General features: G+C 44.0%; 1 protein-coding gene across 9 annotated transcripts in view; it reads right to left on the bottom strand.

Annotated features, from left to right (window-relative positions):
* Positions 1–3591: 3591 nt before the first annotated feature.
* The window catches only part of WDR33 (WD repeat domain 33), a 103384-nt gene continuing 82915 nt past the window's right edge, over positions 3592–24060 (bottom strand). For 6 of the 9 annotated variants that reach the window (XM_075004552.1, XM_075004551.1, XM_075004554.1 and 3 more), the window contains 10 exons: positions 23596–23682; positions 23143–23282; positions 22745–22897; positions 21214–22272; positions 16303–16405; positions 15594–16044; positions 11667–11833; positions 11458–11550; positions 5611–5796; positions 3592–4241 (listed from right to left, as the gene is read on the bottom strand). In XM_075004552.1, the coding sequence (XP_074860653.1) occupies positions 4012–4241; positions 5611–5796; positions 11458–11550; positions 11667–11833; positions 15594–16044; positions 16303–16405; positions 21214–22272; positions 22745–22897; positions 23143–23282; positions 23596–23682 (2669 nt within the window). In that variant the 3' untranslated portion in view covers positions 3592–4011. The other 3 variants (XR_012646870.1, XM_075004557.1, XM_075004559.1) reach the window with 3 other exon arrangements.

A 24060-nucleotide genomic window follows, 5' to 3' on the forward strand; every position in this document is an offset into this window, starting at 1 on the left:
TTGAAAGGCAGGGGCTAGCGTAGCCACAGCCTTAGTGTTTTGTGGAGGTAGGATGAAGGGGATAAGATTTTCAGTCCCTAACTAGAGGTAGAGGGACCACTGAGCTATTTGAATTCAATATAGTGTCTTTCTCATCAATACATTTCTAATACAACTAGGCTCTGACTTGAGCTGCAGAAATTTAATTTTTAAAGATAAGCTAGACCACTGAAGGGCAATTTAAGGTAGTCAGGGGTCCTCCATCTCGGGGGGGTTGCAGGATGTTCATAACCAAGGCAGTCTCCTTGGGCCAGGGTAGTTTTGCTAACTGCACTTGCATACCTAGAATTTGAGGGGGAAGGGAGTATGCTGTTTGAACTGTAGCAGCACTTCAGTTAGATGCAGAGGGAGCAAATTGTTCTCATATGTGTAACCAGCATGCACCTCACTTTGTGTGTCACTTTTGTAATATTAGTAGGGAAGAAAAAAAATCCATGGACAAAACAAGTAGAATCTGGCAACCCTGTGCATGGGCAATGGTAAACAAAATATCTTGTGGACTACACACAACTCTTGTGGCCCTTGGTCCACAGGCTGCCCACTGCTGAGGTAAAACTTTCCTCAGAGGTCCCCACATACAGGACCCAGAAAGCAAGAAGCTACTCTCTTAATGGCAAGTCTGGCTCAAGAATCTGCCCAAGTATTCGGTGCATGCCCTTTCCTTAGGATGCATTGCTTCAGCTCTAGTACAGTAATAACCAGTTTGTAAGGTTTATCTGACAAATTTTGGCCCTGTCCCTATGTCACTTCATCTGCACCAACACAGGCAGTGGTCCTGTTCCCTACTTTGTTGCTCCATTTTAGCTGTTTTGTGTAATAGCTGCCTCCATCTGATTAGTAGTTGCTGAGTGGGCAGGAAGATGATTCTTGCAAGTCTCCTTTATCCAGGCTTTGTCTCTCTTGAATAGAAGAGTTCCCACAACTAGCTCAGATCTTTCTTATACACAACCTAGTTAGAACCTGGACAAAGGAAGGCAGCTGGCTTGGCAAACTGAGTGGGTAAAATCTTGGCTGGCCCAGGCCAATTCTTGCAGAGAAAAGAGCAATTTACTCTTGCACTATGGGTCCTTAAACTCAGCCCTAGGCTTGCTTTTCCTTTAATGTGGTATTTCCCCTATGTGGAACTGGTGAGGGGAGGGACTTATGAAAAAAATTACTAATGGCATTTTAATAATCCTTTTCATATTTGCCCTATCAGCCAGCTCCCACTAGATCCTTAGTCTCCTAATGCTAGAGTGGGAAATGAGTTCCTGGAGGAGGGTACCTCCAGGTAATATGGATTTCTTAAGTGCTGTTTTGGGTATTTATGTAGATAGCTCAGAAATACTTTAAGAGCAGGGGTGGAGAACCTGTGCCCAGCTTGTGGCTTGCTTTGATACAGCTTGTGAGGCTCAGGGCTTGGCCCAGGGCACAACCCTGCAGGGGTATGAGCCAGTACTGGTGGCCTGCCAGAGCAGGGCCATAGGTGCTGCCTGGCTAGGGCTGGGGGGCAACTCCTGAGTGCTTCAGGGAACTCCATCACTGCCCTTGGCTGAATTGTGGCTAACAAGAGCTAGGGTGGAGGGTGGAAAGCTGGTAAAGGTGTGGTTCCCTGCAGCACAGCCACTTGTGGGCCCGTCTGCCCTATCCTGCCCAGGCTTCCTCACCCTGCTGCCCACACTCCTTTCCAGACCTCCAACCTCAACACCCTTCTGCACCCTCTTCTCCCAGACCCCACTCCTGCACCCTTACTGCCTGCTCAGACCTCCACATCCCTAGCCTACTCTTCTGGCAGCCCCTTCCTGTGCAGTGACTCTCTTAGTTTTTGGCCCCCACGCCAGAGCCTAGGGGACACCGGAGTCAAACTCTACTAGCCCTGATTCCCCCAGGCAAGGGGTGGGCAGTAAGTTTGATGAGCACTGGGGACACACCAAGCTTTCAGTAAGTCATCAAAGGCTGCACTTTTCTACGGAGGAGGTGCAGGTCTTGGATGGAGGTTGGGTGCAGAACGGAGCTTGGGGTATGAGATTTGGGTGTAGGATACGGTGTGGGGTCTGAGAGGGAGTTTTGAGTAAAGCAGGGGGTTGTGACCTGGGGCAGGGTATTGGGGTGTACAGTCTGGAAAGGGATATAGGTGGAGAGAATTCTGGCCTGGGGCAGGGAAATAGGAGGCTAGAGGGTCTGGGAGAGTTGGAATGTGCTGCCAGCATCAGGCTCTGGTTGGAAGGCACTTACCTAAGCAGCTCCCAGCCAGCAGCACTCAGGCTGGCTTCCCTGCCTGCCAGCCATCTGAGACTGTGGGCTGTTCCATGTGGCTCTCTGTACTTAGGAGAGAACTTTATGCATGGCCCCATGCCCAGCAAAATCTCTCAGCTCTTCCTGGCTATAAACTGCCAATGGGAGTTGAGAAATTTGTAAGGCACTACTCCCACCCCAGCAAAATCTCTCAGCAAACTGGCCAGTTTCTGTCCAGCAGGAGCTGAGATTTTTTGCTGGGGGAGGGGGCACCATGCAAAGTTCTCCCCCTCCACAGCACAGAGAGCAGCACTGCTCCCAGCCGCAGGGGCAGCTCATGGACCAAATAATAAGACTTGGTGGGCCAGATATTGCCCATGGGCCACATCTTGCCTATTCCTGTGCTAGGCTGAGGTGGAGTTTGAGGGTAGTGATACAAATTGTTTTTTCTGCTTCTCAGTTGGGGGCCAGTGAGGTTTTTAAAGGATTTGTTTGTTTTTTGCTTCTCACTTGCGTGTGGCCTCCAACTCAAAAAGGTTCCCCACTTCTGCTTTAGACTGACACCCTGATGGGTGAAGCTGGATGATCTCAGACATGTTATGGTGAAAACTGAAACACTAATTGATCAGCAACTTTACAATATGCAAATAATTAAATAAAAAAACCTAAGGTTGAAATGACACTAAAAGCCAAAATATTTAAAATCAGGGTGGCTTAGTGATTTGCTTTTTCTAAATGTTCAGAATGCACCAACTTGTAGTTTAATAGCCTTTCCTCTGCAGTGTGTTGTGGACTACATTGCCGTACAAATCATATACATCCCTGTTAATAAAGCAGCTGAAATACTGCCAGTTATGGTGTAAAACTAACACTGTGAAAAACAAAGGATAGATTCCTATATGTGTGATGCCTCAATGATGGTAGCTGAAACAGATGATAGAATGTGCAACCTGGATTAGGACTTTTGCTCATGTGCTCTATTGTGCAAAAGAAGCTTATCACAGCACTCCACATATTTATCTTGTAAAGGAAAGTCTGAGGAAGCATTGGTGTGGAGTATTTTGGGTGTATGTATTGGAGTTAACTTCACCACCACTTACACATTATTAAACAAACACAAATAGTGCTAATCATGTAAAAATAAAAAAATGCTCAGAACATGATTAACCCCAAACTGATTGTATGAAGGTATTAGGAACTGTATCACAGAGATTTCTAGAGCTACTCCTATGGTATCACGTACTTAACACACGGAAATTCTACAGGAGATTCGTTTTTCCCTGTGGTTGTGTTGAAAGTGTAAAGATAAAGAATCACACATTACACTGGAGGTTGGGGGTTTTTTTTGTTAATTTTTACGCAAATTACATTCTGTATTCATACAAAAACAACATTTTTCTGACAAACTGTACATATAGAAACAAATTTCCATCTGGACGTGAACTGAAATCTGTGGAGGTGCTCCATGTCTCACAGCACTAAAAAAATTTCCAGCCTTTATCTTTACAAAACAATGCAGGTAAAAGGTGAGGAGAAAGAGGTGGAGAGGATGAAATAGAAAGCCAGCTACCACGTTGCTGCTAGCAGCAGTCACTTGATCTACAAGGAGAAGATCCTTGTTAGGGACTAATGCACATTCAGTTCTCAGTAAGAGTCCAGATTAGTGGAGATGCAGAAGTACTTTGTCTTGAGTCCACAACAGGTGTCTATTTAAATACTGTTCAGTAAGAAGTGGGAGGGACCCAAGCATAACCTCTTCTATCGGCCCCTTCCACCACCACCTCTGGTTGCTCCTCTTCTGGACGGGCCAGAGTTCATGTTACTTCCTCTTCCCCAGTTACTGCTGCTTCTTCCTCCTCTGGAAGGGTTACCACCTCCTGAAGGGCCTCCAAAACCTTCATCTCTGTGGAATCCATCATGGTCTCCATCCAAAGAGCTAGACCTCCCAGACTTTGGCACTCTCTGTGAAGGTCCTGAGCTTCCTCGTCCTAAAAGAGGAGAACATTTTGTTTTTGATTTTATACTGTAGCCACCATTCTCAGGCATCTGAAGATTGCCTCAGGCTTAACCCAGATTGAACCTCACTAATCTGACACCCTCGGGACCTGACCAGTGCCAAATGAGAGAATCTGATAGATTATGGGGGTCAATATTGTCTAGAAGCATTACCAGCATTCACTGTGTACTGGGCTCTTAGAAGGTATTTAAGGTTAAATTACAGCTAAACAACAGCACAGAACACTGTGGAGAGCCAGAACTGGTAGCTGTAAAAGTTTATGGGACTGCAGGAAACTTGGTCACACCCATGATAAGTGGTCATCCAGCTTACTAAAATCATGCTAGATTATAGATGTTGCCAAAACAAGAGTGTTCTGGATTACATAGGTTCAACCTGGACACGCATCAATTCCCCTACGATATGATCCCTTGCAGATTATACATAATCTGAACTCTGGCATACTGGCCTCCAATTTTACATCTGTTCCCTCAGCACTTATTTTTCCGACTACATACAGATTTAATATGAATACGATAGAGTGAAAGCTAACAAGGCAACTTCTCTGGAGCTAAGATACTGCCACACCTGATTTATCAGCAAGGGCCTTGTTAAACAAGACACCATGAAATGAAGTGCACAGGCTCATAAGCACTTGAAACTGAATAAGATGTTCAAATCAAGATTCTCTTATTTGGCAATGGTCTATTTTTATCCTGTTTTGCATAATTATGGTGTTGCCTGAAGCAGTCACAGCATCTGCTCAGCCATTCAGAGTAGAAACAAAGGGAATCAAAAGCAGTGTCACTGATGGAGGTTTATTTTTTACCCAGTTCTGGCAGGGCACAGATGCTATATTCTACTGCAGAGCATGTGCATGACCTGAATCTGCTCTTTTTCCCAAAGAAAGAGGACTGTCTATTTCTTACAGCTCTCTTTAGCTCATCAAAAGCAAGAGGAAAAAGCAGCACTCTCGCCCACCTATCCTTTTAGCCAAGGGATAACTACATATTTTTGTTCCACTTGAACAAAAAGCTTTTGAGAGAAACAGCATGCTTGGTTTTGTACAAAACCTGAAGACATGATTCCGGTCTCAAAGAATTTACAATCAGTGTTAGATACATGATCTTCCCACCACAAGACTGATGGCAGCCAGGCTTGCATTTGGAAATTTTTCTGTGTAAAACTTTTTGACAATGCCCTAACGACTATGAGGGTAGGACTTCATGGTTAGTAAGGCTTGTAATCCTAAACCTTAGTCCTGCTTTAGCACTTCAGCCTGTATGAGGAATTCTGCACAAGCTCACTCTGTGAAAACAGTATAAAGCTATGTGATGTTCTCAGTACCAGTTAGCCCTTACCTTTGCCTCTCTCCTCTGGAGGTCCACCTGGAGCGTCTATTTCTCTGTGATCAGATGTCCCTGGTCCATCGTGCCAGGGACGTTTGCGTGGTGGCAGTGAGGCCATGTCCATACCCTGAAGTGAGGAAGAACGCTCTCTGCTGGCAGGAGACTGTCCATCATGAGGTGGGTGATCCTGACGGGAACCTGACCATGATAAGAAGAGAGTCATGAATAACATGGAACTGATGTCCACAAAGAAAAAATGGTTACCATCTCAAAACTATTGTTCTTCAACAGGTATTGTTCATGTCCACCGCAATCAGGTGTGCACTAGCAGTATCCATAGGGTCAGTCTAGATGCCCCCTGGAGCTGTGCCGTTCTGGTGCCCGATATAGTACCCTGCTGACTGCTTTCTCCTCCATTTCTTCTTATTGGCTACTCCAGCATCAGACTATAGCATTTCCCAAGACCACCTGGCTCTCTGCACCTGGAAGGAAGGCAGTGATAGCTGCCAAGTGAACCCTTACTGATGACACTGACAGTCCCTGCCACTTGAGATGGAGAACGTAGTACTTTATAAGTGTTACAGAGGTGAGCATCAAAGACAAATGGCAAGATAGGTAGCTCTGGTGAAGGGTTTTCAACTGTCAAGGAGAACTTGTCTAAGCTGGTCTGAGCAGGAAAGCTCCATTAGGTTCAGACATGTAGCTAGAGGTTTGGGTGCTGTACACAGCAGACATCCTGAGTTATCAAGTGCAAGAAAAGTGTTAAGGTGACACGTCTAGGAGCAGTGTGTACCAGAGCTGGTGAGGCTGGAGCTACTGAGATCATTGCTGCTTGATTTTTTTGTATAGTGAGGAATACCTTGTGAATGAGAGGAATGGGTGGGAAACTTTGTTCCCAGTAATTATTTCCATCACCAGGCAGAATACATTTTGTTGAATGCACCAAGGTATGTGCAGCATGCATCACCACAGAAACATATGCTGCCAACTGGGGGCACTCTAGTAATCAGCTGGGCAGCACCTGAATCTCTCCTTGGTGGAGATGGCCGCTGGAAAGGAGGAGCAACCAGTCTACAATGGAGCCTGAGCTGTGATTCAGGAATGAGCAGAACTGCTGAACCTTCCTGTTGTGTTGCGTGACAAAGATCTACTGAGGGAAAGCCCCATTGCTGGAAAATGGAGTCTGTGACATTCAGGCATAGGGACCACTCATGGCTGTAAAACGACCTGCTAAGATAGTTGGCTAACTCATTCTGTAGCCCAGGAGGTACAGTGCAAGTGTACTGAGTGTTTACACCAGGGTTGGCAACGATTTTCATCGGGAAGCCATTCCAAGAATTTTGGTAAGTGGTCACTATTATAGTAATGGAGGGGCTATGGGGTCTGGGAGCAAGTTTGGGTCCAAGATGGGGTTCTGATCTGGAGCAGTGGGTTGGAATGCGGCACAGGGTGCAAGGTGCAGCCTTTGGTCCTAGCTGGGAGGTGCTTACCACTAGGTGAGGCAAATGGGAGTTGTGAAGACGGTGCTGGGGACGGCAGCAGCAGCATGTACAGTCCCACTGCCCCCCTCCTCCTCAGTGGCATGCAGAAACACAGTCAGCTGCTTATGGGAGCAGGGTGCAGGCAGCCTGTCTGAACTCCTTGCTGTGCCATGGGACTTTTAGCAGCCTAGAGGGAAATGTTTGGTGGGTTGCATCTACCCCGTGGGATGTATTTTGCCCATCCCCAACCTACACAGAAATCCCCAGGCTGAGGGTTTCCTAGTACGGGGGACAGGAGTGTGCACCAACCTGTTTGCTGATACAAAACTTCACTGTGGTGTTCTCTGTCATCACTGATACACAGCTCCCTGTTAAGTGGATTCAGAAAGTCTGGCATACCAGGCATACTGCTCTCATCTCCCTGACATTCATCTGGCGTGAGTGCCAACTGAGACCAGAGGCCTAGTATCCTGATATCTCCCAGATGTTTTCCCCAACCCAATATACATCTATAACCAACAAGAGAGTTGGCTGGGGACTGGTGATGGCATCTCTGGATTTACCACCTGTGGGGTGAAACGCCACAGAAGGGAGTCAAGGATATGGCAAGCTGAGTCACTACTCTGTCCAAATGTCCTGAATCATCTGATACACTGAAGCTAGTCAATATCAGAGTGACCAGTCTGAGCCTGCTGTGTTGCACTTCGTATGCGTCCAAGGAGTTTTAGACAATTCTGTGCTGTAATTGTTGGAAACTGCCTACAACTACAAATGGCCCAGAACAGCATCTCCAACAGGTACATTCTGGCCTGGAGTGAGTCCAGTATCAGCCCTATGAGCTCCATCTGTGGAACAGGGGCTAGAGTGGACTTCTCCATGTTCAAGAGAAGACCCGATATGTTGAACTTTGTTCTGATGAATCTGACTTGCCCCTCCACTTGAGCCCCGGAGCAGCCCTTAATTAGCCATTCCTGACGTCTGATTTATGTCCATTTATTCTTTTAGGTAGAGAATAAGTGGACATAAATCAGTCCCCAGGAACGGTAACGTACAGAAGCCCTTGGGGGAACACTTCAATCTCCCTGGACACTCAGTAGCAGATTTAAGGGTGACAGTCCTGAAACAAAGAAATTTCAGAAATCAAACGGAGAGAGAAATCTCTGAGCTGCAATTCATTTGCAAATTTGACTCGATTAACCATGGATTAAACAGAGACTGGGAGTGGCTTGCACCTCACAAAGGCAGCTTCTCTGCCTTGGGTGTTAAGATCTCCCCATTAAACTCTGACAATGACTCACATCCCCCTGTTTGATCTGACTTGTTTTATCCTCTTGATATTTATTATTGAAAATGGGCCTTATTATTATAACTCATTCTGTAGCCCAGGAGGTACATTATTATTGAAAATATTCACCTTGCTGAATAGACCTTGTCTGCTCCGGCCCTCCCTTCTTCTGGGACCCCAGTCTTTAAATACCCCTCTGAAACCACCCCACCACTCATGCATCTGATGAAGCGGGTCTTTGCCCATGAAAGCTTATGCTCCAAAATGTCTGTTAGTCTATAAGGTGCCACAAGACTTCTTCTTCTCCATATACACATAGTGATACCAGCAAGCACATCTGCCAAGGCAAAAACAACAGCGAGTTCCAGATAGCCATCGCAGGTGGTAAGGAGGTACTGAGCAGTGATTAGGTTGACAAGGCCCTTTATTGGACGCAATGAAGACATGACTCCAGGGTGTGCCCAGACCAACCCTATTGATACTGCTAGGAGAGAAATCTTTTGACTGTCATACACACACACCTGATTGGAACTGACGTGAATAAATACTCAAAGAAGAAACATTCCTCCTCTTTGTAAAAAGATGCCAAAATAAACATATGATTTCTACATTCTTTAGCAATTTCACTCATGGTACACACCTCTCATTGCCCTTGTTCAGAAAACATACAAGGCAGTTCTTAACTTTTCAAAGTACCTGTTCTTTGAATTGCACACAAACACCTCAGTTGATCTAAAGATGCCAATGAAGAAATATATAATTCACAAACAACTACATCTTATGGGTGAAAGACTGCCCAAGAAAGAAATATAAGCCTGTGCTATCACACAATGCCAGACGAGTGGCCACAGCTAAATTTCATATTTGTGCCAGAAAGACAAAGTGATAGAAAACATAAGATATGAAGTGAACACAAACTGAATTTAACCAAGTGAGGGAACTGGGTTGGAAAGGAAGACTGTAAGGTAGAAGAGGAAATGGCAGGTTTAAGATTATTTAAAATAGAAAACACACTAAATTTTTAAAGAGGCAAAAATCAACCATTCCTTAATGCTATTCTGGCACCTTTTTTGGGAGCTGGAATAGTGTTCTGGTAGTTTGGATTGTTGTAAAATAAACCAATAATAATACATACTAAAACTACTGAAAAATGAGTTTTGAAACGTGATGTTGTGACTTTTTAAAATCCCAAGTTATGGCACTTTTGATTTCTTTAATGACTGAAATCCAGGTCTGCAACTATTCCTTCATTTGACATTTGTATCCTGATTTTTCCATGTAGTTAGTACATATCCCAAATACATTATCTGATAAAAAGACAAATGTAACAGCCATTCTGTAACTGAATGAGGTCAAAAAGGCAGTTGTGACAAGCAATTGGAATCGACTTTGTTGTACTTCAAACTAAGCTCAAAATTCCTGGAATGTGGGAGGCCAAGAACTCAGTCTTTTATAAGGTAGCTGCATATAGATCCATTACATGCTCATCATGTTGGTAATGGGAAATGACAGAAGGAGGATGGTCAACAGAGCTGCAGAATGAGAGATGAAAGAACTGTTTGTAAATTCCTTGTTTAAGCAACAGCTACATAAGAGTCATTACTTCTACTTACTACTTAAACCCTTGTACTTCGAGTGGAGCATAGGTCATCTACAATTTTCCTTCAGTTCACTCTGTCTTGGGACAAAACTTCTAGCTGACTCCAGGAGTACCCCAGTTGTTGTCCTTCAGTCTCAGTAGATTTTCTCCACGTTGTCCAAGGTCTTCCTATTTTGCATTTTCCTTGCAGGTTCTATTTGAGAGCTTGAAGGACTGTGCTGGAGGATGGCTTTCTGAGAGTGTAGCCTAGCCATCCCCACTTTCTTCTCTTGATTTCAATGTCAAGTGGTTCTTGTTCTGTTTTGTGTCAAAGCTCCTCATTTGAGACAAAGTCTTGCCATCTGATGGAAGGATGTACCTTAGGCATCTGTTTATGAATGTCTGTAGCTTGTGACTTGAAGACTTTTTAGTACGCCAGGTCTCGCATTTATGCAAGAGCACACTCTTCACATTTGTGTTGAAGATCCACAGTTTCGTCTTCGCAGATATTATTTGCAAACTCTATATGGGATAGGGAGTCGTGAATGCAGTGGTTGCTTTGCCTATCCTGGTGCTGATATCCTTAGCTGTTCCACTGTCTCTGCCCATAATTTTCCCCAAGTAGGTGAACTGCTCCACATCTTCCAGAGCATCCCCTCCCAGTGTGATGGTGGTGTTGGATTGGTTGATTCTCCCTGTCTTGCTTTTCTGATTTCTTCTTTTGTAGGTCTGTTGATGCTAATTTCCAGTGGTATATTTGCAGTGATAACTCAGGAGGCTCCATGTGGGCAGGGCGGTTTCCGTAGCTCTTCAAAGTGTTCTTTCCATCTACTGAGCTGCTGCTTACTTGGGTTTATTAGCACACGCCCTTCCTTATCCTGTACTGGCTGATCCACTGCGCACCATGACCCAGCTAGCTTCTGTGCAATGTTATAGAGCTCTTTTAAGTTTCTCCATCCTGCAGCTTGCTCAGCTTGTTGTGCAAGGTTTTCCACAAAGTTCTTCTTGTCCTATTTTACAGCCTTCTTAACTTATTTCTTGGCTTCTGAATATACTTTCTGAGCTTCCACCTTGGCAGCTCTTGTTCTGCTGTTGACTGCTGCTTCTCTATCCTTTTGTTCCTTCACTTTTCTCAGAATTTCTGCTGTGATCCATTCTTTGTGGTGCCTTGTCCTCTTTCCCACTGTTTTAACGCAGGTTTCTTTCCAGGCTGCTTTGGTGTATTCGCAAAATTGTTCCATGGCAGCATCTTTTGGGATGAGGCTTGTCAGAAGTGCGTATCTGTTGGACAGCTCCACCTAGAAACCATCTCTTAGCTTTATATCCTTCAGCTGCTCTGTGGTAGGAGTGATTACCAGACATTTTCTAAAGACAGTGTCTAATGATTACCAGAATTGGAAATGAAGGTTGGATGTTTTTCCAGATCAAACACATTAATTCAAGATAATTTTACAGCGTTCAGATTAGGTGATCACAACGATCTCTACAAATTAAATGTAACACCTTAGTTTTACCTGGTTCTCTGTTTCCATCCCAGGATTCTGGTTTCCGCCCGCCTTCAAAGCGAGGAAACTCATCTGGAGTGGGAAGCAGACCCTTTCGGCCTCCTGAAAAGCAAGAAACACAGGGCATGACACAGTATACTCACTAACTATATGAATAACTTCTTCTCTATCATCACTGAATTTCACATGGGTTGCAGTTTGGGAGAATGTTCACTTACCTCTTGGAGTACCTCGACCTCGACCCCGACCACCATGATCTCTTCCTCTCAAGTTCTCATCTGACGAATTAAAATTGTCTTCTGGTCCAAAGTCTTCCGGACCAGGAAAACCATCCCTTCCCCTTGGTCCCCGCCCCTCAAGTCTTGTGGGTGCGCCTCTTCTGAAGCTACAAGAAAGAACGGTACAAATGTGTTTTTATGCAGAATTTAATCACAGATTAACTAAAGGGTCATCTTCAATTTAATAATTAAACTTGTGTCTGGAATGTTTACCTACTCTTGCTACAAAACCCACAATTATTAGCACTAGAGAGATTACTGTGTAAAAAAACTTCTTGTTTACTTTGTATTCGTTTTCATTGTTTCCCCTTTTCAGTTTCCTCTTGTTTGTTCAGTCTTTCACATAGGAACAAGGGAGAGAAAAATTGAGTAGACTTCAGGTACATGGGTTCCATTTAATGAAAAGTGAAAGGTCATGGAGTGAAGGTGAGGATAAGAAAAGGTTCAAGTTCAGAGCCAACTGCTCTTTACCCCAAACTGGGATAAACGAAATTCCTTAAAATGTGATGTGCTGACACTTGCATTTTTTTCCAACCTACTTCCTTAGTAATGACCCCAAAATTAAATACACAGGTAACAAGAAAGAGACAGACTATGGCTAGATAGAAAAATTTTAATTCCTGTATCTTACTCAATTTGGTTTCTTTTGCTGGCATAAAATTATCTTAAATATATACAGTATCTTTTATTCCAAAGGGTCTCTTTAAAGACTTAAAAATTTAGCAAATAATTCCAAAGTGCAGCCACCTTTCTGTGATGGCAACTGTTTAACAGTGCCCAGCAATACACTTCAACATGAAAAATTTTACAGTTAAAATAATGGGGTGTTTGGTGTGGCAAATCATTTTGGTCAGAGCACTGAAGTAGCACTTCCTTGTAAAACATACTGAGGATCTTTAAGGACCTGATGTGATCAGGAACTAAGTTTACATCTTATCTTAAAGAAACACCAATCACCAAGCTGAGGTATTCAGAATTTCTTCAGATTTCTTCTCCTATTGTACCACTTCTTGTAGCAGCTAGAGTCGTGTCTAGGCACTACATGATTTTGGTATTTACATCAATTCAAATGTATGGAGAATACCATGTCCTTGCACAAAGGTGCATGTAATGTTTCGTAACTTTTAAGTACAATTCCAACAGCACCCCCCAGCTCAGTTTGTTGCAACTGTTTCTGTACCACAAACTCAGAATAGCTTTTGTACTAGCAAAAATGTAAAGTTTAGGTGATGCATTCACTCTAGGCTCTATTAATCCTCACAGCGCATATCCAACAACACTCTTAGTCACCCTGTTGCCACAGCTCTGACAACTCAGAGCACTGTCTCTGCCTACTTGTTAATACTCTACCACCCCATCCCAAGTCCATAGAAGCCCAATTTCAACTGCAGCAGAGATGGTACTCAGACTGTCTTGGTTTTGTGCAACATCCCCATCCCCCATCTCATTAAAGACACAGTGCATCCTATTACAAGCAAAGCTTTAAATACTTTTATTTGGGATTTTAACAACAGTAACCTTATAATTACAAATTTTAAATATTTGTAACAGTAGTCAGAACACAATACAATATTTTTAAACTTGGTGATACATTTTTTTTAAATTAACACAAGAGGTCTCCACCTACTGGAAAGGACAAACACAATACAGAGATGAGGAAGCTGAGCCTGGATAGGTACAGCAGTGGTTGAAGGGAGCGCTGTGCATAGACAATGAATCATTTTACATTAATTTAGATTATTAAGGTAGACAAACTGAACAGTTTCAGGAACAAATGGTTCCACAACCATTTAGCAATACTATTTAACCTTGAAACAGCACCGTTCTCTAATGCAGATCAACCCTGTGTGTTCTTTAGAGGGTCTCCCATTTAAATACTGGCTAGTTCTGAAGCTGTACACTTGTGAGATCTTAAGATCACAACACAAGGTCCTATGACAGCCAGGATCAATGCCTTACTTCCTGATTCTCAAGGAATTCAATGGCCAAAGGATTCAGTTTGAAGTTCTATCATTACTATGTGAGACACACTCAGACTCTAATTTGGGCTCATAAGAATCCTTTTTCAAATCACAGTAACATATGGAACCCTGGCTGGTGTAGGGCTCAGTACCTGTTTGACAAGTCTCAAATTTTCTTTCATGAGACACACAGGAACTTAATTCATAGAACTACACACTGTGCAGAATATCAGGGAAAAACACGCATGTCTCTGCAGCAGAAGCATCATGCTGATGTGCTCAAGTGGAGCAGGAATAGGATAGGGACGAAAGGACAGGGGGTGGAGAGAGAGGAGAGAGAGAGAGAGACACAGACATACCGCTCATACATAATCAAACCATTTATGGTGTTTAAACTCAAAATTAAGTGGAATGAGTGGTTTCAAACTCTTGGGACCATCCCATAAAATCTCCAGAAATTCATGTCTTTTTCACCCATTCACTTGCTCAAATTATTTAGTTAAGCTTGCTAATCATAATGCTTCTTACAGATCTATGATGATTGTCTGTAACCAATGCACCTGTAAAAATGTTCTCTTATTTTGACCCTGGTACTATGATAATATAATCTTTCCAATTCAAAAGGTCAAACTTACAGATCTGCAATTTCCTGGACTCTTGTCTTGAGACCTTTTTATAAAATTAGAATGACACATTAAGCTTCTTCCCAGTCCACATACGTCCAACCAAGGATTTAAAAAACCCACCTACAACTAAATTTTGTCTGCCATCTCTTTCAGAATTCTGTGATTCTGGCTATTCAGCTTTGGGGTTTTCTGTTATTAGTTACTCTCCTTTCTTTTCAAAGGTGTTCAAAAGTTACCTGTTTTTAGGTATTGTTCATTTCTTTTCATACTCCTCACACAATAGGAAGGTACACCTCACAAGTTAGGTAGCAAGTGGCTAACAGGAGAGCTGTATAGGTGTAAAGTAAAAGGAATCTAAGAAAATTATTTAAAAAGTCAACTAAAAGAGAGGGCTGTACATTATGTGAAGACAATAGTAAGTTTTTACAAATATATATATATATATATATATATATTATGTATATATACATATGCAGTGGCTTAGTGAGAAGTTTAAACCCTAGAAGCCAAATTCTGCTTTCAGTTATACTGGTGTAAATGTGGAGTAACTTCTATGTCACAGAATTAAGGAGATACTCCATACTTAATGATTAACTAGAAGCAAAACTTTTCCCTTTGAGGTTTACTCAGGGCAACTTGGTGAGTGATGAGATGACTATTGCTAGGAAACTACATTATTTCTGTTGGTTTTTTTACCTGGTAGTGAGAAAAAAATATGTCAGAAAGAGAAATAAGACTCCTCAGAGCAAAAATGAGAGAAAATACTCTCGACAGTCCAACACAGGGCGTATCTATGCCCCTGTAATTGATAGTAGGTTCACTGTTCCTGCTTTCTAACCGTTTATTACATCTCACTCAGATATAAGCTATACTCATGTTGTAGTTTGTGACTGGAGGCAAAGTATCAATCTCCATATCTAGCATACAAAAGTTTGTCACTTTAGCGTGAACATCTCTGAACTTTCAGTTTCCTGTTCACTCTTGTCAATATGATCTCAAATCTTCATCCTGCATCACTCCATCTTCTCTACAGATTTCCTCCCTTCTCTTTACTTACTGTGTACAGGCACTGAAGCTGTTGTGTGCAATGACCTTTTTCAAGTTCTCTTCTATTACTGAATATTATGGACTCTATAGTCAGGTACATTAGAGTTTTCATTTCCTTATTGGCTTCCAGTTTATAAATCTGAAATAGACAGACTCCTTATGAAAAGGAAACCAGGGAGGAAGATCCCCTCCAGTTACCTTTACCCAAAAGCACTGAATCAACTTGTTCTTACCTTTCATCCCGTCTTCCCCGGAATCGTGCATCCTCAGGTTCACGTGGATATCTCTCATCAGAAGGTCTCCGTCCTTCCCAAGGCCCAGGAGGGCCACGATTTGGGCCCCCTCCCTCAAAGTCCCTGTGATCAGGGGGAAAGGGAGGCCCTGGGCCACCTCGTCTCCACTTCTCATCTGGTAGCAGTGGGCCTCCTCGCCCCTCAAATTCACGCAACCGGTGGCCAAATCGTTTGTCTGGATGAAAATCATCTGGTCGATCAAAGTCGTCATGAAAATCTGGGTGAGGTCCTCGTCTATCAGGCAGGCCCCTGTTGTCCCTACCATCACCCCACTCCTGGCCACCTCGGAATGGCCCTCTCTCGGGACCATGATCTGGACCACCACTGTTTTGGTCATGCCTTCTTTCTGAGAGAGGGCCCATGTGATGGTTTGGTGGGCCACGGTTGTCACCTGAAGTGAAAGACACAGCAGATTTCTGTGATGTTTTCTAAAAACATTCCAGGGATCTTTCTAGTTTTTACAATTCTATGAAAACACATTCAGATACTAAGTCATTTGTTGGGAGGTTTTCCATCACATTTTTGCCCCAGTCATGAGCATAATCCTCTATGTGCACTTATACCACAAGGTGTGTTAGGGCCTCATACACCTAGAGGCAGCTCACTGGATGTGACTCTCTTTGGAGGATTATTTAAGATGTTTCATTACCTTTATTAGGGCCAGGTCCCTGGTTGTGAGGGGCAAGACGGCCCTGCCCTCCCTGCTGCCCCAGTCCTGGTATCAATGGTGGGGGACCTGGGTTCTGTCCTTCCTGCAACACACAAGAGGCCATATAGTTTCTATGTATCATTCTGTAATTCTGAGGGTTAATATTGTGCAAAGGGCAGTAACAAATGTGATAAATGTTACATATAGTGGACATCTTCACAGATCTCCAAATGTTAAATACCACAACATTCATGGATCTTGTCACCTTTTGATTATAACACGTAACATCTTTGAGTAATCAAATGGGGCTACTTCGGAAGTATGCTACTCTGTGTGAATAAGATGCTGGGAAGCAATGAGTGAAAATGTATATACAGAATTTATACATGCACTTGGTTTGAGAGCAAATTTGAAACTTACTCTTTTTTAAGCTGACATCAAAACATGTTCTAGGTTCACAGAATCCCACCATTTTAAACAGTACACCATGTTTACATTAACACCTCTCTAGTCTTGTATACATTTGTCTTGCAACAGCTGTAATTTGGCATAATTTTAGTTAACTGAATAACCACTTATCAAGGGTGTGGCCAAGTTTCTTGAGGGCCAGTAAAGTTTATTTAAAGCCACCAGTCCTGGTTCTCAGTGTTCTTTGCTGTTATTTAACTGTAATTTACCCCTAAATGTCTTCTAAGAGCCCAGTAAGCAGTGAAAGTGTTGGTAATTCTGCTAGACAATACTGACCTCCTGTGGGCTGGCAAAGTCCCTCGTTCGGCACTAGTCATATCCTGAGGATGCTATATTAGAGAGGTTCAACCTGTATTACCAAAACATCACTAATAATGCTGTAATCATGGACATGTCATCGCTAATATTCACCCATAAAAGTTTAACATGTAACACACATAACACAGACCAGGACACACAAACTCAAAGTGGCTCCAGACACACCCAGAACAACAGATGCAAACCCTGAAGAAATAGTTCTGCTGCTATGATAATCAATACCCTCCACAACACACCTTTCAAGATCCATGGGTCCTACACATGCCAATCACAACGTATGGCACATCAAATGCCCAACAATTATGTGGGTGAAACCAAACATTCTGCTCTTGACTGAATTTATCCGGTAAAATAAGACAAAAACACTCTCTTACCACCTGAGGGTAAAAACTTCTCACAAAATGCTCACATCAGTCATCAAAGAAAACATGCACATTTTCTGCAAAGGGGAGCTTAGGAACTTGAATTCATAACTGCTAGACACTGAAACAGGCAGGAACAGACTTTATGGCTCATTAAATCAATTTGTAACCCTCTAACCCCCCTTTTTCCAATGACAGTAGAGGTGTTAATTGCCCATTTCATGTCAACTGGTCTCCTGAAATAAGATATGCCTCATCTGTCCCACCTTGTATTTAGCTGTGATCCAATGCAAAAGTTCAGAGTGCTCTGGTACAGTGTACTGGAAAAAAAGTAGCTGACTGGGGATGGGGCTCTGATCCAGCCCCTTACCCTTGTCCTCTCCCACTCCCACCCAGAGCTGGGGCTGGCAGTAGGGATCCCAGATGTATGGGGCCAGGAGCCCTGGGTGCAGCAACACCCACCACACTGATAGTTACCTTCCTGTGCCTACGGGCACCACCCCACAGCTTCCATTTGGCCAGGAACAGGAGCAACGAAGGCCACCAACTAGGATTGCCAGAGTCTAACACCCCCCACCGCGCCCCCCTACACACCCAGCCCCTTGGCCTGACTCCTGCACACACCTACATCCCTGCCCATCCTAACTCTTCACCCCTCCACACACACCAGGTCCTTGCCCAGAGAACCCTACAAGCATTCCTAGTCCTTTGCCCTGAGCCCACACACAAACACCTCTAATGAATGTTAAATCCCATTTGGTTAACAAGGTAAATATTAGGTTTAACTGACTAAACAGGGTAGAGGGTGTGGGGGGCAGCTAGGGAGGATGGTCCAGCCCAGCTGTGTTGGAGTGGCCCCACTGGTGCAGAAAGACTACCCTGGCTGAGCTGGAGTGCTCCTGCTTGTGGCACCCTGGGGACTGGGAGTGCTCCAGCCCAGCTGGAGTGTCCCTGCCTGCAGTGCTGCTAGGGGTGGGTGGTGCTCCAGAAGGCCAGAGCAGTCCTTTTCCGCAACAGCCCTGCCCAGGATTGCTGCAAGCAGGGTGCGCTGGCCTCATCTGCAGTGGCCCTGGGCACACAATGGGTGAGGGAGCACAGGAAGGAGGGTTTGCAGTGTGACAGTACCTGTAAGAAATTTAAGCTATGATACTCCAGTTACCTTTTCCAGACCTGACAGAAAGCTCTGTGAAGCTTGAAAGCTTCTCTTGCACCAAGAGAAGTTGGCCCAATAAAAGATATTACCTCCCCCATCCTCACTTGCTCATGTAATGGGACCAACACAGCTGCAACAATAATGCAAATGTGCATTACAGTAAACACTTTCATATCTGGCAACCCCAGGACTGGGAGGTTGTCAGCTATGCAAATATGCCGGTTCATGGAGACAAGCTGGGAGGCACAGGCAGGGCTCAGGAGGACCAAAGCCGTGGGATCCCCCAATGAGGCCCGGGGAACACTGGCAGCACCAGGACCAGGAAGAAGCCAGAAGCTGGGCTAATACTGGGAAGCCAGGTATGCTGGGGCAGGGAAGCCGGCTGGGGCAGGGAGAAAGCTGGCAGCGCCACGGCCAGGAGAAAGCCAGCTGGAGTTGGGGACAGGAAGGAGCTGGCAGCACCGGGCTGAGAAGCCGGCAGCATCTGGGCCAGGGAGAAGCCAGCAGTGCTGGGGCTAGGAAGTGGGGTAATGCTGGAAGCTCCAGGAAGCTGGCTGGGAGTGGGGGAACTCTGACAGTGATGGGACTGGGAGAAAGTGGCCTGTTTGTGCTGGATATACGAGAGTTCCAGGTGAACGAACACCAGATACAAGAGAGTTCACTGTATTAACATTTCTGGACTTCTTAGTGCTTTAACTGTGTAACGTTAACAGTTTTTTGGCATTTATACATAGACAAGTACACGACTCCACTAATTAGCAATCCCTTATAGGACAGCAAAAGATAGCCACTGTCGCATAATGGCAAATTTGCGAAAGCCGGGGTGCAACCAGAGCTAATATCAGCATATCCCATGATATGCTGAGGAAGGAGCTGCAGTGTGTGGGGGGGGGTGGGGAGGTACGGGGGCAGCTGTTGCCCAAATACAGGAGCTCTTCATGGAGAGCAAGGATGCTGGCTGCCCCTGGGGCTACACAGTACCTCTCCCTGTGCTCTTCAGTCTGTCTCCTGCTCTGGCATCTGGGGCACGTGCTTGACTTGTCCAAGTGCCCCCAGTCCACACGCAAAGCCCCAGCTACAGGCAGCTTTGCAGGACCGTCAATCAAGGAAGGAAGCGCTGCATGCCCCTCTCCACCCCAATTACATTTATAGACATGTGCATACAAACAATTTTTTAAATACAAATATATTTACAAACACAGTTTGATCCAGCACCCACTGCAATTAGTGGGGAAATGCCCATTAATTTCAATGGGCATTGGATCAGGCTCTCTATTTTCAATTTTTTCTGCAAGCCAGCAAAGCTTAACAGTCCTGTAGAGAGACAATGGCTTCTTCCATTTGTTTTACATCCACTTCCACATATGAATAAAGCATGCATGACCTGTCCGCATGGGTTTTTTACAGAAATAAGCATAAGAAAAATGTTTTAAACAACAGGAATCTCTGGTGGAAAAAATACAATAATTAGGTCTACCAAATTCATGGCCATGAAAATCATGTCACAGACCATAAAGCCTGGTAGAATAGTGTGTAGCAGCTGCTGGCCAGGCAACCAGATCTGAAGAATGCAGCACTACCAGCAGCTGTACAGGAGGTGGCAATATCACAAAGGCACTGCTTTCTCACTCCCAGCTATAGGTAGCGCCACCACCATCAGCAGCAGCAGCAGGAAAGTAACCCCTTATAGGCCTTATGGACTGGGGATGCTAGTGTGAGAAACACTGTGGAGAGTCACTTTTTTGCGGGTTGGTCACAGCATATACAGCAAATTTGCACAGATGGACAGCAGCTCTGAAATTTGCTATCTATGCCATTATCAGTCTCTGAAAAATGTCTCATTTCTCTACTATTTAAGCAGACTCCGAACAATAATTCATACGAGGATTCAGGCACCGGCATAGTATTTCAGCTGACCCTTCACTATAGTTTAACTGAGGACTAAATTAAGTGCAGTTTAAAGTTTTAAAAAGAAGTTGCATAGTCATATGAAGACAAATAAATATCTACAAAAAGGGCTTGTGAAAACCACCACACTCATTTCTCAGATAAAGCTAGATGAACGTAAATAAACCTTTTCCTCAAAAAAAATTCACCCTCAAGGCTGAGAGTAAGCAAGACCAATTTTAGCCCAAAGGTAGTAATTTTAGAATGAGTGCTTGAAAACAAGGTCTGGAAATGGAAGTGCCTTCTCAACTGTATTTATATTTTAGGTTTATTTATTTTAAAGACTTTTTTAGCTAGTTTTGCTTAATTCAGCTTTTCTGAGTTCTTTTCTTGGAGACTCCCTATTTTCAAGAGTTCAGTGAGGGCTCTTGTATCTTAATTGGGGAATAGATTTATTCTGAGGTTAAATATTTCTTGCCAGACATTCATTCTGTATCAGTATTGGTAATCCTTCCTTCTCTATTGTTATTATTGCTGTTCCAAGCTATGTGACTCTTTTCCATCAACTCACAGATAGGGGTTCTTCATTATTTTGCAACTGCATTTACCCTTTAGAACCCCACTTCTTGCTAATCCTCATTACTCATACTGTATAAATGACAATATTCAACACATCCCCCCTACACTTCTAACACTTTCAGCATTATGCTGACTCAGACATACCTGATTGAATGGGACACGAGGCCCATCACCAAGCAGAGGGGTTTTTTGCTGCTGGAAAGGTAGTGGACCCTGGGGAGGATGTGATCCCCTTGATGGATTCTGCTGCCCAGGAGGTCCCGATGGTCCTTGCATATTTCCTTGAGGCCCTACTAAAGAGTTCTTTGGAGGCCCTGGCTGGCCTTGTGGACCTGGTGGCCCACGTAATTCCTGTGGAGGACCTAACATTGAACCTTGAGGTGGGGGTCCCTGTAGGCCCCTCATCTCCTGGGGACCATGTCCGAGTAAACCGCCCTGTATGTGAGGTCCTCTCATTTCTTGTGGATGACCCATCATCATCCCTTGTGGAGCAGGTCCCTGATTATCACGGGGCCCTGGTGGACCCTGCATCCCTCTTGGATTAAGTCCCATCAAAGGCCCTTGAGATATAGGGCCCTGCATCCCTTGAGATCCTGGACCACCTTGCATTCCATGAGGAAGAGGAGGCCCTTGCATTCCTCTTGGACCAGGTGGCCCCTGCATTCCTTGACCACCAGGGGGACCTTGAGGACCTAAGTGACCTTGTGGTCCCAAATGAGTCTGAGATCCAGGTGGACCTTGTGGTCCTAAGTGACCTTGTGGGCCAGAATTACCCTGTGGACCTGGTGGCCCTTGAGGCCCCATGGGTCCATGAGGTCCAGGATGTCTCTGCATTCCTTGATGACCATGTAGATCCTGAGGCCTTGGCAGTCCTTGTGGAGGTCCCTGGGGACCTGCTGGTCCTTGTGGTCCCATAAAGCCTTGGGGACCTCCAGATCCTTGGTGTAATGGAGGACCTTGGTGTCCCATTTGTCCCTGGGGTCCTCCAGGTCTGAACTGTCCCTGTGGACCAGGAGGTCCCATTTGAGGCATATTCATTGGCATTTGCTGAGGTGGAATAGGCTGCTGAAATCCTTGAGGCATCTGTGACATTGGGCCTTGTCCTGGGAAAGGCTGAGGTCCATGCAGAGGCCCTCCAGGAGGTGGTGCCTGCTGCTGGACTTGTTCAGCTTGCTTTTGTGCAAGTCTCTCAATCTTCAGTTGCTGTCAGAAAACAAATACATGTTTAAACAGACTGCACACACAAATGTAGAACTCCTGCAAAGCAGATGTAATCATTTCACTCTTGGGAACAAGGGAACTCTCAACAAAGCTTTAACACTTTCAATCTGACTGACAGACAGACATAAAATTAAAAAGAACTATATCTCAATAAGACAAAGATATCTGAAATGCTGCCATCAGTGTCACAATAAGCCGAACTCATAGCTTGCTGGTCAGGTTCAATATCTACTTGCTCTTAATTTTCAATTTATTCCAGCAATACCTTTAAGTATGCCCACTACTTACTGCTAATTTAATAATTTACGGTAAAGTGCACTAATTAGTTTCAACGAACTTTTGCTTTCTTCACTCCAGGTGATTAACTCTGCTTCCACACACTTCATGTTTTTGTTTTTCATCCAGGCAAGCAAACTCAGTTGGTATTTGCTACAGTTTAATGTTCCTTACATACCTCCAAGAGTTGTGGGTTGGTGTACTGAAGTGCCGCCATTTCCTGCTCAATCTCTGCCTGTGTCTTCTTTTTCTCATCTAGTTTAATATCTTCCTTTCTGTCATTCATCAGCTCAGGTGGAGGAGGGATAGGGACCTTATTCTGCATCCAAGCCTTTAAGGAAAATGGAGATATAAAATCAAAATACCTACTATTTTAAGTAGTGACCTGGGATAGGAGGGAGTTAAACAAATACATTATTCTCAAGTGCTCATAAATGGAACTGCTCTGGTGTGTTATTCTACACTGACCTATAGAAACTGACAGGATAGTATTTGGAGTCTTGATCAGATACATGCTATTCATAGTTGAACTAAAATCATTTTAGTCTGATGTATCATTGCATATCACGTACTCACCTGTTGAAACTGTGCTGGGATTGGTTTTGCATAGGGCACTTTTTTCTGTGGCACTTTCTTTTGGTCCTTTTGCATTACCTCTTCCATTCCCCAATCCAAACCTGGGATTGTCATCTCAATTTCATTTGAATCATCTTTCCCTTGAACATGAGGAGGAATACCGCAGTTAGCATATAAAGGAGTATGAAGAAATCCTGTTAGTTTTTTGAGCCAGTCTTTTCTTAAACAAGGACCAGTAGGAACCTTATTAAAATTTCTTTTTAATCACTGGAAACAGGCACTACACTGAATGTCCGAGGAGGACAATGTGAAAGAAATACGTAGCAAATGAATGCACTGAACAGCCTTCTCCTCAGGCCCCCATGACAGATGAGAAGTATGAAAAAGGGTCAACTAACTCACAGCAGAACAGCTTTCGAAAAAGAGCCAGCATGCATCATTTCTCCCTCTTACCCAGCTGCTCTTGCTCCATGGCGAGTTTCAGTTGTTCAGGTATTCCCATCCCAGGAATCACCGCAAGGCTGTTGGGTTCAAGGTCATCTAGAGGTGGAAAACCAATACATTGATTTAAGCAAGGATTTTAGATGAACCATGTCTTTCCTGGAAATTGTTTTATTATTTGGTACAATTTTTCTATCCAGTTAGATTCCATACATATTTCACATATGCTGGGGCACACTTTGTCCCACTCATGAACTACAAGATATTAAAAATTCAGAGATGGAAAACTACCCAAAAGACTACATCAAATGTCCTTTCACCAAACCTGCTTCTGTGATAGAAAATGGGGAAAGAAACATGCTTTCCAATACCATTCCCTGTTGTAACAGAATACAGATTTTTCCTTTCATGAGAAATTTCATCTAAAAGAAATTCTGGGACACAGTATAATCAATTATCTATATGAAAGAAAAAGAC

The sequence above is a fragment of the Carettochelys insculpta genome, chromosome 10 (genome assembly GCF_033958435.1).
Source record: "Carettochelys insculpta isolate YL-2023 chromosome 10, ASM3395843v1, whole genome shotgun sequence".
NCBI classification, from domain to species: domain Eukaryota; kingdom Metazoa; phylum Chordata; order Testudines; family Carettochelyidae; genus Carettochelys; species Carettochelys insculpta.